This window comes from Chroicocephalus ridibundus, chromosome 1 (assembly GCF_963924245.1).
Source record: "Chroicocephalus ridibundus chromosome 1, bChrRid1.1, whole genome shotgun sequence".
NCBI classification, from domain to species: domain Eukaryota; kingdom Metazoa; phylum Chordata; class Aves; order Charadriiformes; family Laridae; genus Chroicocephalus; species Chroicocephalus ridibundus.
The window spans coordinates 81,749,752-81,773,635 of record NC_086284.1 but is presented as its reverse complement, the minus strand read 5'-3'; the positions used below and the strand labels follow the sequence as shown (position 1 = coordinate 81,773,635).

At 40.4% G+C, this 23,884-nt stretch overlaps 1 protein-coding gene across 1 annotated transcript in view; it reads left to right on the top strand.

Annotated features, from left to right (window-relative positions):
• Window positions 1-23,884, top strand: part of ANOS1 (anosmin 1) — a 152,125-nt gene that overhangs the window by 11,336 nt on the left and 116,905 nt on the right. Inside the window, exon 2 of the mRNA XM_063341293.1 lies at window positions 20,722-20,769. Within this exon, the coding sequence (XP_063197363.1) occupies window positions 20,722-20,769 (48 nt within the window). The remainder of the gene's footprint in view (window positions 1-20,721; window positions 20,770-23,884) is intronic.

Below are 23,884 nucleotides of genomic sequence, written 5' to 3'. Positions count from 1 at the left end.
ACTGGGTGAGAATAATGTGCTCATTTAATCCGATGCAAACATAGTTCAACCTTCCTTGCCATTCTTATAAGAATTTTTAAGCATACTTCTATTTTTCCTTTTTATGGATTACTCTTTGGGGGAGCTTTCTTCACATTAATTTACATGAAAAAAAAAAGAACACAAGTAATCATGGTTTACATACAGGAACATGATTTCTTATCTCATCTTGTGATTTAGGCCATAGTTCTGGGGCTGTACATCATTTATAGTTAACTGATAGTGTTTTTTAACTGTTAATGATTTCTTTGTACTACTGGAACCAGTAGTACCTGGAGGCCGGTCAGGCCTCAGGGCATTTTTGGACCCAGACACTATAAATTCATTTATTAATCCTACTTTCTGTAAGACTGTGTTTTGTTGGAATTTAGTACATGGATGAACTGATATGTGAGGTGGCAAACAGTTGAAAGCTGAGGAAGGGGAGGTAACACAAATAATAACAATGTGTCCTAATACAGTGACGGTTAATCAATATTTTTTTCTCAGAATTTTTGTTCCTACATAGAAACTAATTCAATGAGCTTTTGGTTTGTTTTTTTGTTTGTTTTTTGTCCCAGTTAAATTATGGTTATAGCTACTTTGAAAACAATGAAATCACGTTACTTGTGTAACTACAGCTAGACAATAATGAATCACATTATAATCTGCCCCCATTTTTCTTAGTCACAAAAAGTGCATAGTAAGTTGATGTTTGATTTGTATCTAGCAATTTTGGTAAGGGAACTGGAACTAGGAGAGCTTGAGGCTTCTGTTTTGAGATTTCTTTCCATGCAACTGTGAACTGAGAGATCACGAATTAGCCAAGCATTGGTCGGTCTGGAAGGTGCAGTAGGTGGAAGGAACATTTGAGGTTAGGCAAACTGACACAAAGAGGCAAAAATCATTCCATTAATGAGGTGTGTGTCACTCTTCATATAGTACTTACTAGCAGCTATGGGACGTGTTTGTCAGAATAAATAAGGAAAGATGATGTAGATTTTTGCAGTTAGCAGCTTATTGTTGGATTTTATTTGAGTTATTAAATGAAATAAACAGTGTGAAAGACAGTAGGCTTTTGGTAAATTTCATGCATTTTCTATCCAATGGATCCTCATTGACCAAGCAGAGTAGGAATGCATTTGACGCTGCACATGCAGCATATTTGCTCATCCTGTAAAAGATTTTGTTTAATCATAGAACGACACACATAAACATTTGAGCAGTGGAAAGCACCAAAGTTGTAATTTCAGTGGCGATTAAATGTTTAACAGCAAATAATAATTATTTCAAGCCTCCTTCCGGTGTTCAAAATCTTCCTTTTCTTAAGTAGAAAAAAAGAGCAGCAACATGGACTAATTTTGAAAGTTAAACCAAACCTCAGCCGTTTTCCAAATTGCAGAAGGGAACAAACACTTAGAGTTTCCTAAAGAACGTACTGGCTACCTTTGTTTTGGGATAGGAAGCATGACTCACAGGTAGTTTTAAAAATAAAAAGCTTTACACATTAATGTAGTGTAAGCTCATGTGTTTTTCTCTAGCTGGAGATCTTTCAGCCTTCTGACTGTTACTTACTAGTTCTTCCTTTTCTATGGTTAGTAGTTTAATACAGGAGCTGTCACTGCTGGCCTGAGTCATATCCCTACAGTTGATAGTAATGTCTCCAGCACTTTCAGTGGGAATAAGCTTAGGCCAGTGCAAATGTACTGGAAATGTCTGTTAAGAATTTATAGATAACACCAAGAAATCTCCCAGTATGCCGATTAAAGACAATTAGCTTGAATTTGTTACCATCTTGACATCATCTGTTAAAATTCAGAGTGGTAGTAAATGATACTATACCATGAGGACAAAGTGAAACTGAATTGCCAGTTATTTCCCAGATGCAACGCACCTTGACTTCAAATTAAGATATTTTTAGAAGAGATTCCTTCAGATGGTAAGGGAAGGTAGAAGCAATTTTTGATGTAACCAGAGCTGAGTACCACTAAAGACAGTAAATAAATATATTTTTCTAAAAAAATAGATATTGCCCAGTTACTGATTGTTATTCTATGTATCCAGGTGCCCTCAAGGATTCCAAAGCATCCCTGTAAGTTTCATCAACAGGCATGGCTTACCCTCTTAATAAAAGGAGCAGATGTCAAATTTTCATGCCCCTAAGATGCTTACTCATACCTAGTAGATCCATCTGGTATAGATCGAGCCTCAGTCAAGTTGTTCTCATCCATAACCTTCCCACTGAGAAAGCAAATCAAGCAGAGCTCCTCAGTCCAATGAAAAAGAAACTTTAATATTATCAACATATTTGTAGTACCACAACCCATTTCACTTCACTGTCTTTCTTAATTGCTTTACACAGGTGAGAAGGCTGGTAAAATGGAAGGAAACATTATAATTGGGATAGAACTTATGGAGCATGCTACCAGTATCTGAGACTTTCCAAAGATGGAACAACTAAAATATTTGTCTCTTCTGCAAAAAGAGAAACAAAATTTTAATGTAAAAAGCCTGTTGATAATACAAGATGTTGACAACTGGTATGAACCTCAGTTGTCCACATTTTGTGAACTTAAGGATATATATTATAATGTTTTTCTTTTGTGGCTGGTAATTTACATCAAGATATAAAATAAAATGCTAGGCTTCAGAGCCGGTGTGATCCTTGCAGTGGAAGTCTGTGAAAATTCCATATCCAATTGTTTACATTAATTGGAGGCTTTAAGGTACTGTGGCTTGGGTAGGGATGTAGGCTGAGCTTTGACTTCTCTCATGTTATAAGCCTTTAAATAACTTAAATGCAAACTAACCTGTCTTAATTTTTAACTCTTTCACCTGATGCCAGAAAGGTCTGAAACATGATGGACCTGTCAGGAAATGATTGCTCTGCATAACAGCTGTAACTCTGGTAACCAGACTTATTAATGACAAATGCTTCAGTCCTGCCTTGGAGAGATTTATTTTCTTTTTATGGTATGTCTTCATTAGGTAGTTATCAGACTGTATTCTAGAAAGCTGGCACATGAAAGGCTTTCATGTTTGTGGAAAGTTTTATGACACTATGATGACGCAATGTAAATCTTCTGCTGAAGATTGTTACTGTAGAAAGATCCAGTTAATATCGCTGTAGCTCAAACTGTATAAGTAGTTTTAGTATATTATATCTATCTCAAATGATAGAATTTCATGTTGATTTCCTTTCCCTCTCATCTGTCCTTTCACAGTCTTAGGTTGGTTGCAGGGTGGTCTAGAAGACTGGACTGCAGCAATTGTCCCATGTAATATATGTTTCTTGTGGCATACAGTTCTTAACAAGCTGGAAAAAGCTCCTAAGAAAACTGGAAGAAATAGATTGTATCTATTGTAACCTGCATTAAAAGGCTGGTTCTTTCCTCAGGAATATACTATTGGCATTGCAGGGCCAAAGGATCCCAACTAGGATCAGGTTAGCAGGCATGTTAAATTTCAAGTGGAAAGTTAGAGACTCACTCACCCTTCTACATGCTCCTTCACTTGATGCCTGTTTTTCATCCATTGTCAACACAACTTTGTCATTGCAGCCTTTGCTGTTTCGGGAGCTGTTGCAATTCCTTAAAATAGGGTAGGAATAAAAATGTGGTCTGCAGACAGATATGAACAGGGTTTACAGGTCTGGGAGCTGGAGAAAGAGAGCAACACTGAGCTGGTCAGGAGAAAGGGGGTCGTGACTTCCTCTTTTTTACATGATACAATTAGGAGGAAGACATTCATTATATGATGTGATATGTGGCATCTGTCCAGTATGCAACTGGCATCCACCAGTCTTTATTATTGGCTTAACGTGGCAGTCCTGTGTGTTGGCTTTCTACAGAAGTGAGAGCTGGTTTGGAAGGGACAGGCTGAGGGCCAAACCAGTAGGAGCAACGGAGAAAAGAGTGTTAACTTGCACGGTGTGATTTGTTGTTGGGTTGTGCTTTAAAGACGAGACAATAAAGTTGTGGGCTAATTAAACTGTACCCATTACATCTTGTCTGTCTTTTTGTAATGTCTACAATGAAGGCAGATGTATGGAAAGACTGTAGCAATTAAAATATGTCTGGGAAATGAGACTTCTTCCTGAAATACTGCTTTAACTTTTGTGGTGAAAGCTTTTTTTTTTATGTGGCTGACATATGTTTCTTTGAATTAGTGTTTTCTGAGTGTATGTTAACAATATTGTGTTGGTTTTTTTCTTCAGATTGAAGATAGGCTGTTCTGTTTATGAGTCCAAGGGTCATTTTAATTTGGACAGTTCTTTAATTCCCGAATGACCACAGAACCCCTTTGCAAATGTTTTTAGGAAATACCAGCTCTGGTGAAGGGCACTTCACTCACTGAGCCAGGTCTTCTATAGAAAAAATCCCTCAAGACTGTTTTAAACAACTGTTAAAGCTACAAGGATGGTGTTAATTTTGACACTTGTTACTTTTGAGAGCTTTGCTATGCACTTCAGTAATTCTTCTAAAATTGGATTTTTGTACAGAAAACTTTATTTATAAATGTGAATGGGTCTGTGGAACTACCAATGTATAATTACAATCAAATTTTAGACTGCATGTTTCATCTGTAAGATCATTATTTGTGCTGTTTTTTACTGCTGAGATTACACTTTTCTACATGCTTTTACAATATTAAAAGAACTTGTGATAGTGAAACAAAGTATTTATATTGCCAATGATGTTTATTGAGCTTGTTGCCTTTCACAGATGAAAGAGGAGAAATTTTATAATAATATATCAAGACAATTGGAATAAGATAGGGGATATTTGTCACAAATATTTTCTGTTGAGAACGGTACTGCATGGAATTTATTCATTTATTTGCTTGTTTGTTTTTCTTTTAAAGGGAAATGAAAATATATGCATCCATCAGCTTGTGATAGATATGGCTGCTACTACTGGTTGAAATATTTAGTATCTTCTGAACTAGTAAGACATGCCAAAAAGAAAGGAAGTACATTCCTGTAATTTATCATGTGAATTTCATGCAATTACACTGTAAATAATTAGTATGCTAAGTAGAAGAGTGTGAGCGTAAAATTTGATGGTGCCTGGTATTGAGTCAATAACATGACTACTGAAGAACTGTTAAGTTTTAAGAGTAGGTGTGCATACATACTCTTGCCAAAGATGGAAGTGTAGGATATAATGATGTCCCTCCCATAGATATCGGAACAGAATAGGAGAAAATATAGTAAAACATCATATGCCCAGTATGTAGAACAATGCATTTAATGCATTTAGCAGTTTTGTAATCAGAAATGACTCCATGACAGTGCAACTTGCATGGCGTATCCTGTATTCATTTAGTTCGTAGTTAAACTGTTTATAATGGATACTGTAGTTGATCTAAAAATGTATGGTTATTATTCTTTTGTGGTTGTTTTTTTTTTTTTTTTTTTAATTCTTAGTTTCTTAAGGACATGAGACACCAGAACCCTAAGCATTTTGCAAGCCCAGAAAGGAACACTGCCCTGAATGGCCCTGAAACAGTGTGGCTTCTGGGGAAAATCTAGTCTAGCAGGAAGCACTGAAATACTACTCTTGTGTGTTTGTGGGAGATGTTAGAAGTGTCTGAGATGCATTTGCACATTAGTGTTTTAACGTGGATCAGAATTTGCTTTTGGAGTGAGTCCCATGAGCATCACGATCATCTTTTGATTCGTGTCATGGACCAGTCTGAGAGTTCATGCAGCGGGTTTCTTCTGGATGAACATAACTGGAAGAGATGATCCAGGGGGACCTAATGTGCTTTAGTGACTAATGGGCATTGTGTCCGTGGGACCAGACTAGAACTAGTTGAAGGGAAAGGGAAAGGGGAAGTTGGCATATGTGTAGTGCAGACATCAAGTCCATCAACACCAGTTGTTTTGCTCAACAGATGTGTTCGTGTGGTTCACATGACTTCCTAGTGTGGAGACACCCTGGGGTGTTTGTAGCTGATTCCGGAATGATCAGCTGGTAGGCAGTGCCGGTGAGTGCAAGCGAATGCAGCCTGTGGTAAATGTACCACATCACATGCTCTTGGGAACCACCCAACTAACCAGTAATCTTATAATTATACAGAAGAATAATATGGACTATAATTTTCAGTTATAAAGGCAAATCAGCATCAAAAGCAGCATGCACGCATTTCTGAAACCTGGAATATTACTGTTTTTTGGTAAATCAGTTGTGTATTTTTAAGTACACTAAAGTAGGTCATGTGTGTCTACATTTATATTGTATTTTGCATGGGTAAAGACTGCATTCTAAAAATGTATTTTGCTCTTTTCGGTGTTAATTTCCCGGTGGGCTACATTTCTATCACATCCTTGAGCCAGCATATAGTTTTATTGCGCCATTATTTCACTTGTATAGCAAATCTGTTTTATGACATGACAAAAAAGGCACATTAGGTTTTTGCAAGTGTGGGGGTTTTGAAATAAGGCCTACAAACAAAGAGTTGACAAGCCATCTTTTGCTTCCCATATTAATGCTATTAGATTAGTTTCTGTTCACTTCAACTGGATTACTTAACCCAAAGAAATGTATGCAGAATTTGGCCCAAAGTATATGCCTTAGTGTAAGATTCCATATTTAATTTTAATATCTTCAAGTTAGTGTATTTAATTCCTCCTATTGCTTAGTGAAATGAAGTTTATTTCATCTGGATTCTTTTACAGATTGATAGGAACTTCTGCTACGTAGAATAAGACCTCAGTTGAGATCACTCTTAGAAGTGGTAAGAGTGAAGTCTGTGGAACCACAAGAAGGCAGTCATAACTCACAAGTGCGGTGGAGACACATGGATTCCTGTGGCTCATTTGTTTTAACAGCTTGTGTTTATCTAGTTTTTCTATGCATTTGAGAAGACACTGCTGTAAAAAAGGAAAAGGTGTTCCATACTTGAGACGAAAATTTGGTCCAAGCAATACATAGTCTGCATTTTCAAAACTACTGAATCTCTTACTGTTTCTCTGGTAATGACCTTTGGATTTTGATGACTGTCTTTCTAGGAACCTACTAATGATGACAGCCAGAAAACAAGTACTGTTGTGTCTCACAATTTAGGTGATTGTTGCTGATTTTACTTAATTTCTTTTGTAATTATCCTGATCTTAATATTTCTTTTGTGTTTTAATTTTGGTGCATGTGAAGTTGTGGCTTTAAGTATTTCAGTGTAAACTCTAATGAAAACACTGTAATAGAAACAAAGGTTGACGATGACTTTGCATGAACTGTTCAGGAAATATCAATGCAAGGTTTAGGTCAATCCAGTTCTATTTGTACCCATTCATCTACAGGAGGACCCACCATATAATTGTGATAGGAGTTAGCACGTTACAGGTGATGGCAGCATTAGTGTAAGTCCAAAAGAAAATAGGACTAAGACTTTCTAAAAATTATTTGTGATATCCATTTTATGGTGTTAAGCCCAGATGTTTAAAATTAGACTGCAGTGTTAGTCAAGCTGTTACCCATGATAATTTAATTTTGGTTTATATTTACAAACTGCAGTTATGTCACCAGAATGAATTGTTAGGCTGATCAGTTTTATAACTATTTCTTGCATTCAGTCACCTCTTTAATTTAATTACTTTGGGTTAACCAGTAACCAACATTTACTTTTCTACAGTTTAAACATCTGTAGTATAGAAATGGCTTCTGCTAAGGAGGATGGACATTTGATTTAGCTGTGAGGGATCACACTGGCTAGTCACAGTAACAGAAGAACACTGGGTGTATGTTCCAAAATGCGTTCTTCCCTTTGACTTTCTTCTCAGAATACTGTTGCTCAGTTAATTTTTTTTTTTTTTTATGGAAACAGTCGTATGTACTTGTAAGATGGCAGAGGAAATACATATACATAGTTAAGCTTAATGCTGTATTTCTACATAAGGTTTTATAAAACACACTCATCATAAAGTTATCCAAGTGTCTGATGGTAATATATTAAACAATGTGACTAATACTAATACACAATGTGACTAATAGATTAATACCTAATACCTAATAATGAGACTCCTTTTCTCATGTTAGAGTCTTTTTCAGTGATTTTTTGTTTGTTTTGGTAGGTTTTACATGTTTTGTTGTTTTGCCTGGTTTGGGTGATCTTTATGTGGTTCTGTTGTTGAAATTTTGCTTTGTGCTTTTAACTAGAGCAAAGTCTAAGGACATTTCTTATACATCATGAAAAAATGAAGATGTTATTATAGACCACAAAGCACAGTCTCCTCCTGTCAGGCTCAGTGATGGCTCGCAGGGGAAGGAGAGCTGGGGGCCAATGGTGATGCCATTACAAGCCATGGCCTCTCCGAGGGGAGAAGCCTCACAGGACAGGCAGAGCTGGGTGCTGGTAATGGGATCATCAACAGCCCCAGGCATGGCAAATGATGAGCCAGGGTCAGGGTTAGCTGGGGGCAACTGTGGGATGAGATGGTTCACAGTGCGCTGGATGAAGAACTGTCTGAAGGGCAGGGCTCAAAGGGTTGTAGTGAATGGGGCTACATCTATCTGGTGACCAGTGGTGTTCCTCGGCATTCAATTCTAGAGCCAGTCCTGTTTAATGTGTGCATGAATGATCTGGATACAGGAGTCGAATGCACCATAAGCAAGTTTGACCAAACTGGGAGGTACTGTTAACTCTCTTGAGGGATGGGATACCTTGCAGAGGGATCTAGATAGATTGGAGCATTGGGTAATGATTAATGGGATGAACTTTAACAAGTCAAAATGCTGGATTCTGCACCTAGGATGGCGTAACGCTGGGCACAAATATAAACTGGGAGAGGAGTGGCTGGAGAGCAGAATGGGATCTGGGTGTGCTGGTCGACAGCCTGCTTGATAGGAATCAGCAGTGTGCCCTGGCAGCCAAGAGGGCAAACTGCATCTTGGAGTGTGTCAAACACAGTATAACCAGCCACTCAAAAGAGATAATTATCCTGCAGTATTCTGCATTGGTGCAGCCTCACCTTGAGTACTGTGTGCAGTTTTGGGCCCCACAATTTAAGAATGATTTGAAGGTCCTTGAATGCATCCAGAGGAGGGCAACAAAGCTGGTGAAAGGGCTGGAAGGAATGTCCTACGAAAAGTGGCTAGGGACTTTGGGCTTGTCTAGTTTGGAGAGAAGGAGGCTGAGGGGTGACTTCATTGCTCTCTACAGCTTCCTGAGGAGGGGAAGTGGAGAGGGAGGTGCTAAGCTCTTCTGCCTGGGATCCAGTGACAGGATGGGAGGGAATGGTTCAAAGCTGCACCAGGGGAGGATTAAACTGGACATTAGGAAGCATTTCTTTACTGAGAGCGCGGCCAACACTGGAACAGGCTTCCTAGAGACGTAGTCGATGCTGCAAGCTTGTTAGCATTTAAGATGCATTTGGACAATGCTCTTAATAGCATGCTTTAACTTTTGGTCATCCCTGAATTGTTCAGGTAGTTGGACTAGATAATCACTGTAGGCTCCTTCCAACTGAAATAGTCCATGCTATTCTACGCTACAGTACGCTATGCTATGCTGTTCTACATGCCTGAGGGACAGAATGCCATCCAGAGTGACCTGGACCGGCTCAAGAAGTGGTCCTGTGTGAACCTCATGAGGTTCAACAAATATTTAGGAGTACTGGTGGATGAAAAGCTGGACATGAGCTGACAGTATGTGCTTGCAGCCCAGAAGACCAACTGTATCCTAGGCCGCATCAAAAGAAGCGTGGCCAGCAGGTCGAGGGAGGTGATTCTGCCCGTCTGCTCTGCTCTGGTGAGACCCCACCTGGAGTACTGTGTCCAGTTCTTGAGTCCTCAGCACAGGAAGGGCATGGACCTGTTGGAATGGGTCCAGAGGAGGGCCACAAAGATGATCAGAGGACTGGAGCACCTTTCCGATGAGGACAGGCTGAGAGAGTTGGGGTGGTTCAGCCTGGAGAAGAGAAGGCTCCAGGGAGACCTTATTGCAGCCTTTCAGTACTTAAAGGGGGCTCATAAGAAAAATGGGGACAAACTTTTTAGCAGGGTCTGTTGCGATAGGACAAGAAGTAATGGTTTTAAACTAAAAGAGGATAGGTTCAGACTAGATATAAGGAAGACATCTTTTACAATGAGGGTGGTGAGACACTGGAACAGGTTACGTAGAGAGGTGGTAGATGCCCCATCCCTGGAAGCATTCAGGGTCAGGCTGGATGGGGCTCTGAGCAACCTGATCTAGTTGGAGATCTCCCCGCTCATTGCGGGGAACCTTTAAAGGTCTTTCCCAGACCAAACTATTCTATGATTCTATTGTAAAAGAGGATGGGGACAGAGACAGGGCAGGACATGAGGCCTCAGCCTTGGGTGCCAGGTCGAGCCAGGAGAGAGGGAGAGAGAGAAGCTACAGGGTACACCCAGGAGATGAGCTGCCTACAGCATAGGTGAGATGTCCATCCAGGAGGCAGGCCCAGAGGCAGGCGCAGCTACAGCGTAGCTCATGGAAGGCCCCAGCCAGGCTGAAATGAGACTTCTGGGCCCATGGGTAGGAGGTGAGGGTGGAGACTCCAGGTGAGGCAGGTCAGGGCTGTTAAGGCCTACTCATGCCTTCAGGGCCCTTACACCTGCATACTCAACATTGAAACACGTGACAAAGGTAAAAATGTCAGCTAACTTCTCTGGAGGAGTCAAAACTATAAACTGAAAGTTAAGGAGTTTTGAAAAACAACCGTGAATAACACTGAAGATATTATAATACTGTATATATTATGCCATGACCCATTTTGAATGTTGCATAGTGTTGCTATCCTTCCATCTTAAAAAGCTATAGTGGAAGTAGGAAAATTACAGAGAATAGTAACAAGAAAAACCAAAAGTTTGGAACAAGCCATTAGCTGCTTATCTAGTTCTTACACTTTTGCTTCAGGAACCATTTTTTGTTACTCTTGAGTGTGTGACATTGTGCTATCTGGAATTTGGTTCCGTTCTCTGTGACTGCTATAAAATAGTTAGGTTGTGTGATAAAAGCTTGTCTGCAGACCCATGAAAGAGCTCAGAGAGGCAATGGCAGGTGGGGGATCCCAAATCACACCCTGCCTGGCTGCTCCCAGGCCCACCACGGGAGCCATCAGCCCATCAGAGGCCCATCTCCACAAGCCCAGGGGAGCACAGGGTCCGGAAGGCATATGGGAGCCCAGATAAATGAGTCAGAGGGAGGGACGGCCTGTCCCAGGAGAGCCTCAGCTCCACTGTCCCGCATGAGACCCATCAAGGTGAACCAATGCCAGAGCACTTTTTGGATTGAGGCGAGATGCTGCCAGGGGTATGGGATACATTATGGGGTGCAAGGAAAGAGCATTGTGGGATTGCACAGGACTTATTATGGAGAAATGGAGGGATAAGGGGATAAAAAGGGGCTAGATGTGTGTAAATAGCTGATATGCTTGTCTGGCCATGCCCTGCTCCTGACCAGTGCAGTCTGTCCTATCTTATTAAATTCCTTTCCTAAGTCCTTTCCTGCCTAAGGGGCATCTGCTCTGTGTGTGTGTATGTGTGTGAGGGGGGCTGAGTGCCAGCAACTGGAGTCAGACCCCAGGGCAGAGGCCTGTGTGTCCATGGTGCCAGTGACTGGAGCAAGCAGGGGTCTGGGTGCTGGCCGCTGGGCTGGGACCGTGGGCTGAAGGACAGAGGCAGAGAGGAACTGGAGCAACTGAAACCAAGTGCCAGCCCCTGGTGTGAGACTATGGGTCACAGGGACCCGGCCCGTGTGTCTGTGGAGCCAGCGGCTGGTGCAAGTGCGGGCGAGTGTGTGAACACTAGTGAAGAGGCAGCTGAACGAGCCTGTGGGTGGGTGAGGTGGCCTGTGAGCTGGGTGTGACTGTGTGTCTCCAGGGCCTTGGCTACTGCAAGAACCTGGGGAGTCCTGACCAGCTCTGTGTGTGTCACAGTGTGTCTTCAGGGGCAAGACCACAGGGAGGTTGGCTACTGTAGTAACCCCCCAACCACAAGGGGGTTGACTACTGGAGTCCCAGTCTGCTCTGTCAGTGTGTGTGACAGGCTGTATCAGCAGCTGGAGTGGGGCTGTGTTCTTGGGAGCTTGTATGTCCAGGTGCCAGCAAGTGGGGAGACTGGGATCCAGAGGCAGCTACTGGGCAGACTTGAATTTTCTGCAGTATATGACAGTGTTTTTGTATTAGCTGGAACTTCCTAGTAGTGGTTGGGGTTGTCACATAGTTTAATATAGCTTAGAGGTGATGAAAGCAGAACTAACCAAGGTCTGCTCATTTTCTGTCAGGTTGAGATGAGGTTTCCCAATCAAATGATTATAATGGAAACTGCAACTGTACATGCAAATACTGTTCCTATATATTTAAGTGCCAGAAATGGTCCTGCTCAATAACATTCAGCTTAAGATTTTTTGATGCTTGCTTTATTAAATTTCATTTCTTATTAAAGCCATTATTAGGCAACAGAAACTCCTTACTAAGGAATTAATTTTTCCTTAAGACATAATTTACAACGAAATAAGAAACTTTATAAAAAGAACAATTGTTTGTCCATCCTACCTTCCCTGATTGGAAGCCAAGGAACCAGAATACTTCTGGGATTCTGTTGTATTATACAAGTGGTTTCATTTCATACTGATCCTTCTCTATCCATGGCTTCTCCAGTGGATGGTCTTCAAACTTGCCATATATTGGACAAGCAAGTGGAAGTGAAGGCACTAAAAATATATTTGCATAAATTATCCTTGAAGGAGCAGTCTTATTTCCCAGAGATGGACCTTGTAATTGGGCTTTATGACATTGCTTATTCACTGTCTCTGAGTCCATATAGCTCCTGTTCATTTCTACAGAGTTGTTCAGTTTTGTTGTCCAGGTTTCAGTCTTCACTCCAGCCTGTTGCTAAGAGTCATTTCAAAGTGTGTAAGGGCTTAAATTTGCTCTAGTGAAAGACTTTTGGGGCAAGCTGTTGTATAAAACCGCTTTTCATTTTTCTGCCATATTTTCAAGGAGAAATGTGTGACAGTTATTGATGTGCAAAAGGATAACTACATACCAGAGCCCAGGAGAGGTGGGACTGTGGTTCCCCTGTCTATGCATCTGCTACAAGTTTGTGTTTAATCTCAAGAGAACGGCTTTGAGAAATATTTTTTTTGTTGTTGTTTTTTTGCATTTCCTGTCTGCTGTGTTTGGTATCTCTCTCCACTAAGTATACAGGCTTTTCTGAAATTCATTCCTAGGTGCATGCTTTGGTATATAACTAGGAACTGGAAAGACTAGCTTGAATTTGTGCATTCCATTCTGCATCTTATTTCCACACTTTGGAGTTGGGCCTGGGGACACACAGCACTGCCATAGATAAGTCCCTATATTAATTTGTGTCTTAGTGAGCACACATTCAGGAAACGTATGTCAGGCACACTATAAATTGTATTTTACTATTACATATAATTTCATGCTGTTGAGATTTTTGAAAGGTTAAGGAAAATGTTGGGAACCTGTCTGTTCAAATTCATCATGGCAGCAGCTATTGATTTGTCTACTCAAACGCTCTGTTTCACGTCAGTGGGTACTGTTATTTGAAAGGCTTATTTCTGTGTTTTTTTGTCATTTTGAAAGAATCAGTGAGGTCGTCAGGAGAGGCCACTTCTGAGAGATAGTGGTTTCATTCACAAGTGAATTGAAGACCGGGCAGGGGAGAAAAGACTTCGAAAACTGATAATAGGTATACAGGTATTGTCATAGCAGATTAAATGGCTTGTTCATTTTTCACAGCTGATATCTGGCATTTCAAAAGAAGGGTTGTATCTCCTAACATAATTATGGCCAGAGATGCAAATGAAGGAAATTCTTTTTTTCTTTGGGTTTTTTTTTTTTTTTTGCTATTCCTCCAATGAGAGGCCAGTTTTTACTTGCTTTTGAAGGTTATTAATTTTTTTCCCTGGGGCACACTGTAGATAGATGAAGATTGATTCTTCATTGCCTCTCTACGTGCATTTTTTTCTTACAAGAGATGCTGCACAACTTGTCTTTTTTCAAGGCATAAGAGGGCACAGAACACAGATGTTTCTATCTTAACTGTTTAGGCCCAAGGACATTTGTGGCTTACCAGAGGAAAGTAAGTGTACACATATACTTGCTGAAATGAAGCCTGGTAAGACTGATTAGAGATGCCAGTTTATCAGTTTCATTGAAAATACTTGTGGCTTGTATTTTTATGAAAAATTTGAATGATAAATCTTGTAATAATTGACATTTTTTCCTTTTTTTTTTTTTTCCTCCTGTCTTTGCTTTTGTAAACTCTTGACTTAGACACGTCAAACAGTCCTGGTCTTTAAAGGCCTGATTCTATTTATCTACAGTTTCCTTTCTGGGAGAGTGTGAAAGTGTGTGGGGCTCAGGTAGTAGCCTGAGTTCCTGTTGTCTCCATCTACTATGTGATGTTGGAGTTTTAGTCTTGTTTGCCTGACATCTTTCATGTGACGTGTCAGTGCTGGACAGACAGAATATTTGGAGTTTGCCCCATATGGCATGGTTTCTTCTCTTCAGTGTACAGAGTAAGATACTTTAAGGTTGCCCTAAAGGTACACTGGTGGAAGGCTTATAGATAGGCAGAAACGGTGGTAGTTAACTCTTCCTTGAAGCCATTTCTACACAGCAGAGTTAAGCCACCACTAAAGACAAAGTCAAAACTCTCATTTTTTGTCAGATCAGGACAAAAAGTGACTCTCATGTCAGATCAGGATTGCGTCTGAAGAAAAACAGATGTGAGGGAACTGAGGATGCAATCTGGGAACATGTAAAATGCTACAGATATGACACAATTTTCTCATGGTTTGAAATTACACTTTCATCCAGGTACACTAGATTCAAAGCAGAAAAAATGTCACAGCTGAGTGTTTGTGTAATTTAGATTAACCATTTGCTAAGATGCAGAGTGGAGGAGGAGAGTGTTCATTTAGCATTCCTGCTTTGTCTGTTACCCTGTTGTTCAAAGGAAGCCTGTAAAATTTGCTCTTTTACCTTGTACAATGAAAATTCATTCACATCATGTTAGTTCATATGAAGTTGAAGTTGCTAAACAATACTGTTATGTTTTGCTAAGCATACTTTTTAATTCAAGTGGTAATAGTTTTCAGTAGAAAAAATAAAAACATTTGTAGACATTAAAATTATGAAGTAGGAGAGCCACACATCTGGACATTTATGGCGTTATTGTCTCAAGTAACAGATATAATTTAAAAGCTGGACTGCTTTTTCTAGTTCAGTGGAAAGCAGTAGCATAACTGAAACAAAGCGGAGAGCTGCTTCTAATCTGTTATTGCAATCAGCTACCTCTGTCACATTTTATATGAAGAAGAAAAGGGGGATAAATTGAAAGTAGCACATAAAATATTGTTTTAACATTACTGCTGGCTAGATCTGTAAATGGAAATAATAAATCCTCATGCAGCATTAAGGGTAATACTAAAGTATCCCCACTAGCATATGTTATTTACGGCTGTTCTAAGGTTTTATTTCTTCTATTTATGCATCTCTCTTTTTGAAGGGGTTGGACCTGACACAGTGCTCATAGATATCTATTCTTACACTAGCAAATCTTAGTTTTGGCTAAATTCTTCAGTAACAGCAGATAAAAATGGTATTATAAACTCAAATAATGATTGCTTTGTAAACTGTTGGGAAGATAAGACAAAATAAACGTTCATAAAATATTGAAATTAAATTGTATGAACTAAAATTTTTAAATTGTTCCTAAATAAGCTTGCAAGTGGAAAGGAGTGGATATGTCTTTACATTTATCATCCCCAGAGTTCCTTAGGTAATGCAGGAATAGAAATTTTTATCATTACAGCTCATATGAAAAACAAGGCGTATAAAAAAAGTTTCTGAAATTCAGATTAAAAGTTGAGGTGAAAGCATAAGTATAATTTGCATTAGTTTGGATCTTAAGGTACAAGATTAATATGGAAGTTCAATGCTTTAGTTTCATTTCCTGAACTTCTCACTGTGATTGAGCTTATTTTGTCAAAATAAGCTTCATGCTTAAAATGAAGAAGGCAGTGATTTTTCTGGTGTGGCTGAAGGCTGAAACATGCAAGTTTGTTGCCTAATTACCCTATCCTGCATCTTTTTGTCTTTCCTGCTAACAGAAGCTTAAAAATTTGGAAGGTGATTCTGAATTGTCCTTGGAAGTGACTTGGTATTGGTATTTTTGCAGAATTGTTTTAGTAAGCTGTGCTCATCTCTTTAAGTACAGAAGGGATGTGCACTCAAATGACTGATCCAACCAAAAATTTGTTTCTCCTACTGATGTAGGAGTAGGTCTGTGTTTTTTTTCAATTCAGTTGGTCCATCAGTGCATGGAAGAGTGTGCTTAGCTGTTGATATTGTTAGAATAACTTATGTTTAGGTTAAGAGCAGATTTATGTCCATTCCTGCATGAAGGCTTTAGTTTCCACAAACAGTCTGATGGGAACATGTGCATCAAAATCCATATTGTTTCTGTCCTTTTCTTGCTGTACTTTCTGCTCCTTTTGGTGTAAAAAAAGGGATCTTGAAAAAAAGGGATTCTGGTTCTTTATTCTATTTTTTTGTGTGTTGGGGCCAAGCTCTTGTGACAGCTGGGAAGATTTTTGGAACAATTTCAGGAGAGCAGACTTCGGCTTCTTCAAAGATCTGCTTGGAAGAGTCCTGTGGGATAGGGCCTTGGGGGGAATGGGGGCCCAAGAAAACTGGTTAATATTCAAGGATCACCTCCTCCAAGCTCAAGAGCAGATCATCCCAACAAATTGGAACTAAGGCAAAAATGCCAGGAGGCCTGCGTGGATGAACAAGGAGCTCCTGGCAATACTCAAACACAAAAAGGAAACATACAGAGGGTGGAAGCAAGGACTGGTAAACTGTAAGGAATACAGAAACATTGTCTGAGCATCCAGGGATGAATTTAGGAAAGCTAAAGCCCAAATGGAATTGAATCTGTCCAAGGACATCAAGGACAACAAGAAGGTCTTCTATAAGTACATGGGAGACAAAAGGAAGACTGGGGAAACCCATTGCGCAAAGAGATGGAGGACCTGATTGCATTGGACATGGAAAAGGCTGAAGTACTGAATGCCTTCTTTGCCTCAGACTTTACTAGCAAGAGCAGCCTTCAGGAATGCCAGGTCCCAGAGACCAGGGGGAAAGGCTGGAGCAAGGAAGATGTAGCTTTGTTGGAAAAGAATCAAGTCAGGGAATATCTAAGCAAACTGGACATGACTAAGTCAATGGGCCCTGATGGGTCAGCCCCACCTCAATCCCTGGGGAAGAGATGGAGCAGCTAATCCATAAAACCATTTCCAGGCAAATTAAGGACAAGAAAATCATCAGGAGTAGTCAGCATGGCTTCATCAAGGCAGAGACTTGCTTGACCAATTTGAGTACAGTAAGGCCTTTGATGCAGTCTCCTGTAAGATCCTTACAGACGAGCTGTTGATGTACAGACTGGATGAGCAGACAGTGAAGTGGATTGAAAACTAAATGAATAGTCAGGCTCAGAGGGTGGTGATCAGCGGCGCAAAGTCTAGTTGGTAGTCAGTGACTAGCAGTGTGCCCCAGAGGTCAATGCTGGCTCTAGTCCTGTTTAACATCTTCATTAATGACCTGGTTGATGGGACAGAGTGTGCCCTCATCAAGTTAGCTCATGACACAAAACTCGTAGGAGTGTTCCAGAGGGTCATGCTGCCATCCAGAGGGACCTTAACAGGCTGGAGAAATGGGCTGTCAGGAACCTTATGAAGTTCAACAAGGGGATGTGCAAAGTCCTGCATCCGGGGAAGAACAACCCCATACACAAATGTATGCTGGGGGCCACACAGCTGGAAAGCAGCTTTGCAGAAAAGGTCCTAGGGATCCTTGTGTACACCAATTTGAACATGAGCCAGCAATGTGCTCTTGCAGCGAAGAAGGACAGCGGTATCCTGATTTGCATTGGGCAAAGTATCGCCAGCAGGTTGAGGGAGGTGATACTTTTCCTCTCCTTAACACTGATGCGGCTACAGCTGGAGTACTGTTCTGGGGCTCCTCAGTAAAAGAGAGACAAGGACATACTGGAGAGAGTCCTATGAAGGGCCATGAAGATGCTGAAGGAACTGGAGCATCTCTCCTATGAAGGAAGGCTGAGAGCGCTGAGACTGTTTAGCCTATAGAAGAGAAGGTTGAAGGAGGATCTCATTAGCGTGTATAATACCTGAAGGGAGGGTGCAGAGAGGACAGAGCCACGCTCTTTTTAGTGGTGCCCAGTGACAGGACAAGAGGCAATGGGCACAAACTGAAACTCAGGAGGTTCCCTCTGAACATGAAGGAACACTGTTTTTACTATGAGTGTGACTAAGCATTGTCACAGGTTGCCCAGAGATGTTGTGGAGTCTCCCACCTTGGAGATATTCAAAAGCCACCTGGACCTGGTCCTGGGAAACTGGCTGTAGGTGTTCTTGCTTGAGCCAAGGGGATTGGACCAGATGACCTCCAGTGGTATCTTTCAAACTCAGTCATTCTGTGAGTATGTGATTTGAACAATCTTCAGTGTTCCATCTTCAGGATCAGAATGGTTTGGGTTGGAAGGGACCTTTAATGCATTAAGGGACCTTTAAAGATCATCTCATGCAACCTTCTGTCCTGGGCAGGGACATCGTTCACAAGATCAGGTTGCACCGTCCAATCTGACTTCGAACACTTCCAATGATGGTGCATCAGCCACTTCTCTGGGCAACCTGTTCTAGTGTCTCACCTCCCTCATCATAAACAATTTCTTCCTTATGTCCAATCTATATCTACCCTCTTTCAGTTTAAAACCATTGCCCCTTGTCCAGTCACTACAGGCCTTGGTAACAAGACTTTCTCAGCCTTTCTTATAAGACTCCTTTATGTATTGAAAGGCTGCAATAAGGTGTCCCCAGAGCCTTCTCTTCTCCAGACTGAACAACCCCAACTCAGCCTTTCCTCATACGAGCGGTGCTCCATCCTTCTTATCATTTTTGTCCCTCCTCTGGGTCTACTCCAACACTTCCATGTCTTTCTTGCACTGGGGACCCCAGGGCTGGATACCGTACTCTGGGTGGGGTCTCACCAGAGTGGAGTAGAGGGAACGATCATTTCCCTTGACCTACTGGCCACATCTTGGGAGCATGTGAGAAGGCATTACTACATGCATTTATGAAGACATGCATAAACATGATCTCTTCAAAGGTTTGCTAAGAGGGATCCAGCTTCAAAGTGTAGGCTTCATAGCTGTGGTAGCAAGCCACTGTATTCAGCCTTATAAACTTTGCTGAGATCAGAACAGAGTACTGCTGTTTTGAGAAGCTGGTCTAGTTTCAATGCATGCTAATGTATCTATTTCTGCTTCTGAATTGTAGTTGTTGTACATTCAAGGAATAATTTTGGCTTTATCTGTATGTTTTTATACATAAAAAGTCATGTATATAGATTATTCCATTATTTACATCTCCCTTTATTCAAACAAAAAAAAAAAAAAGAAAAAAGAAAAAAGTCTAATCGTGTTCGTCCTTTGGATTCTGGCCTACCTGAATTCCTCTTCCATGGAGACTTACTTCCAGGTCTGTAGTCACTGCCAAAGGTGAAGGCACTCAAAGGTGAAGCCAATCAAATTAATCTCAGCAGAAATAGCTTGCCTAATTCATATGAACGGGCGTCCTATTACTCCCTCATAGACTCACCATTGTAATCAGATTGTGAACAAGAAATTTACCAGAATCAACTTTTGTTCTGTTTCCAGAGTATGAGTTTATAAATTGTGGAAAAAATACGTGTAAGTTCCTAAGTGCATGAATGTGCACTCTGTGTTGTAAAGTTTTACCCCATTTCTTGTATTCAGTCCACAGAGTCAGTCAGGTCTTCCTGATGTTGTTTCAGTCTTTCCCGATACAGAAAGTGAATCAATATTTTGTCTCATGTGTTAACCCCAGAAACATACACTTATCTTTCCTGAGCTGTGGGTTTTTTACTGGGAAATACTGTTTCTGAAGTTGACCCTTCAGAATGCCCTCTAGTAGAACAGCAGGTTGCTGTTTGTTCCTCTACCAGTTTCATATTTATCTTTCTGTTCTCATTATGGTCTCTTTTCCTTTAGCTTAAATTATTATTTTGCATGTGATACTGTATTGGTTGTTTTACTGCAGTCAAGATAAATGAGAGTTATAGTGTTTCCTCATCTGAGAATTGCACTTTATTACCAAAAACATAAACTAAAACTGGCATGGTTGACTTTTGGTAAACTCATGTCACATTTAATTGAATTTTCCATTTACTTCAAGGACATTCATTATCTTTCCTTGATAATTCATTTTAACTTTTGTGCAATATTGAAATGTGACTAATGGGCTTTCTGTTCATGAATCACTACCAATCCATATCAATTTCTTTAATAAAGGTGTTACCTTTTGTTTGCTTCCTAGCAAGTCTAAACAGTAAGTGTTTACAAAGATGGACTAAAAGGTGACTTTAAGTCAGTTTTGCACCAGCCTTGCTTGATGAAATGCTTTCCTAACTTTTCTCTGGTCACTTTACGCTTGCCTGAGTCTTTTACTCAACACAAGGGAGTTGGAGTCAGGAATGGTACTAGTGTTGTGACACAACACCATTCTCTAAGCAGAACTGGAAGGTGAATTCTGTTTAAACCTGTTAGGGTGATCATGTCTAGTCTTAAAGATATATTAATATTCATACATTTTTTCTTTGTCTTTCAGAACAATGGGTCACTTGCTTGGTGCCAGAATCATAAACAGTGTTCAAAGGTATGTCCTTTTTTTCCCCCCTCTCATTTAAGTTGCCTTGTTGCTTCAATCTCTTGTCTGTAGATTAGGTGCTCTTCATTTTAGCCCATTTTCAGAAGCATCTGTTTATATTTTATTTGGAAACATCAACCTATAATAAAATATAAAAAATTAAAACCAAGTGATTTACTCTTTCAGGAATAATGTTTGAGGATAAGTACCCAGCTTAGTTAAACCAATATAATTCTGTGGTTATCAACAAACCTTACACTGGCTAAAATCTGGTGTATCATTTTTGTTCTTTCAGTATTTTTGGTCATAAGAGTACAACTGTCAATCACTTTAAAATCTTTCTCCAATAGCACCGAGGTATGCCAACATTGAACATTTCATTCAGTTTGGGTATTTAGTTTGTAGCCTGACACTGAATTTCTTTGAAAAACTTCTTGATACAAATCCTAGTGGTTCTACTGATGCCCTGTCCTATCCCAGCACCTGAAAGCCTAGAGTGTAGGTAAGCTAATTGTCAACTGATTCTACTGTGCAAGAGTCTTTCTGTGGTGCTTGGATAGAAGCAACAATGGTTTGGGAGCTTTGGTGGGTCAAAGTGGAATTGCATGTTCTAATGCTGACTGCTCATAAACATCATGAAAGATGCATCCATTGGAAATTTACCTGAAAATAGTGAAGGTAGTATTTTTCCCTAATCTTCCTGAAAATGTATTTCTACAAGAATGTATGCTTTTTTAAAATGTCAATATTTATTTTTTATTCTGTGGAATTTGTACCCATTTAATCCCATTGCAAATGGGATTAAATCCAAGTAGCATTGTTCTTTATTGCTTTAATAATATAATGTATGTAAACGATGGTGCTAAACCTTGATTTTAAGACATGAAAACTTCTTTTCTACGCTTAAAGAGTGAGTTTGCTGCTTCACTGATCTTATTTCCTTTGAAATGAATGGGATTGGAAATGGACCAATTTGTTATTGACTGTTGCATCAGAGGAAAATAAAACAAAGTTGATGGCTTTTGTCATCATGAGAGTATAACAACATCAGTATATGAGGAATGTGCAACAATACCTATTAGTTGTGCCACGCTGCTAAGGATTGCACTTTTGCAATTAAATCTCATCATTCTTAAAAAATCTTGAAATCAGTGAGAGAATACTACAAATTAATATTATTTTTTAATAAAAAATGCAACAACTGTTTAAATTACTTAACATATACTTTACAGTCATGTTACCTCATGTTTTCATTCTTTTTTAGGAAGGTAATACATTTTCCTTAAGAAAGCAACGTTACCATATTTAGAAAAATAAATAAATATAAACTTGGCCAAATTGTTAGCATAACCAAACTTAAGCAGAATGTTCTCTTGTTTCAGGCAAGCTTTGGTTTTCTGTGTTTTGCAATGCAACGTCAAACAATTGCGTTACCTAACTGAAACTTTCAAAGCAATGCAGGGGATTGAGTTAACCTTTTAAATATACAAATTCCTTTCGCTGCTTCTCAGCATCTCAGTGGAGGAGTTTTATATGAGCTAAATATCTCAGATGATATTTTTCTAAAGGATTCTCCCAGTGTCCACCTTTATTTTGAGGCTGTGGTGTTTAGTAACACAGCTCTTTGAGGTGATTTGTGGTAAGACACAGATGACAGCAAACATCCAGCTAGTTTGTTAGTAGGGGGACGTTGAAACACAGAAGCACCTTTTGTTTGCACAAGTATTTTCATCTGATACACAGTGGAGAAATTCTATTTGGAAGTTGCATCAATGTCTAAGACAGCTGATACAGCAATAAAATACGATGTAGTTAATTCAGTGACTTTTCTATTATTTCCGTAGAATCATAGAATACCAGGTTGGAAGGGACCTCAAGGATCATCTGGTCCAACCTCTCTTGGAAAAAGCACAGTCTAGACACATGGCCCAGCACCCTGTCCAGATGAATCTTAGAAGGGTCCAATGATGGGAAATCTGCTGCTTCCCTCGGGAGATTATTCCAATGGCTGATTGCTCTCGTTATGAAAAATTTTCCTCGTGAGTCCCATTGGAATCTCCTCAGAATTAACTTGCACCCATCACCCCTTGTCTTTTCCATGTCACTCGTTGTAAAAAGGGAGTCTCCATCTTCTTTGTAGCCACCCTTTAAGTACTGGAACATGGTGATAAGGTCTCCCCTAAGCCTTCTTTTCTCAAGGCTGAACAAGCCCAGTTCTCTCAGCCTTTCCTCATATGACAGGCTTCCCAGTCCTTTGATCATCTTGGTGGCCCTTCTCTGGACCCTCTCCAGCCTGTCCACATCTTTTGTGTATAGTGGGGATCAAAACTGAATGCAGCATTCCAGGTGTGGCCTGACAAGCATTGAGGAGAGTGGGATAATGACTTCTTTGTCTCTGCTGGTGATGCCCTTGTTGATGCAACCCAGCATCCTGTTGGCTTGCTTTGCCACAGCACAATGTTCATTTACATTGACCTTGTTGTCCACCAGAATGCCCTGGTCCCTTTCCACAGAGCTGCTCCCCAGCTGGGTAGATCCCAGCCTGTGCTGCACTCCTGGATTACGTTTTCCCAGGGGCAAGACCTTACACTTGTCCTTGTTAGACTTCATAAGGTTCTTGTTAGCCCACTCTTCCAGCCTATCCAGGTCTTCCTGCAGGGTGGGTCTCCCTTCCAAAGTGTCCGCTTCCCCACTCAATTTGGTGTCATCTGCAAACTTTGTCACGGTACACTTGATGCCATCATCCTGATCACTTATGAAGATATTAAACAGTGTTGGGCCCAGGATCAATCCCTGGGGAGGCCCCACTTGTGACAGGTTGCCAGTTTGAAAGGGAGCTATTTACCACCACCCTCTGGGTGGGGCCTGTCAGCCAGTTCCCCACCCACCGCACAGACCACTTGTCTAGACAGAAATGCATCAGTTTCTCTAGGAGGAAGCTGTGGGGAACCCTGTTGAAAGCCTTGGAGAAATTCAGGTAGACAATGTCCACCGCTTGCCCCACATCAACAGAGCAGGTCCTCCTTTAGGCCCTTCTTGTAGGTGGTGGTAACATTAGTCTCCTCCAGTGTTCTGGGATGTCTCCCAATCTCCATGACTTCCCAAAGATTATGGAGAGCTGCCC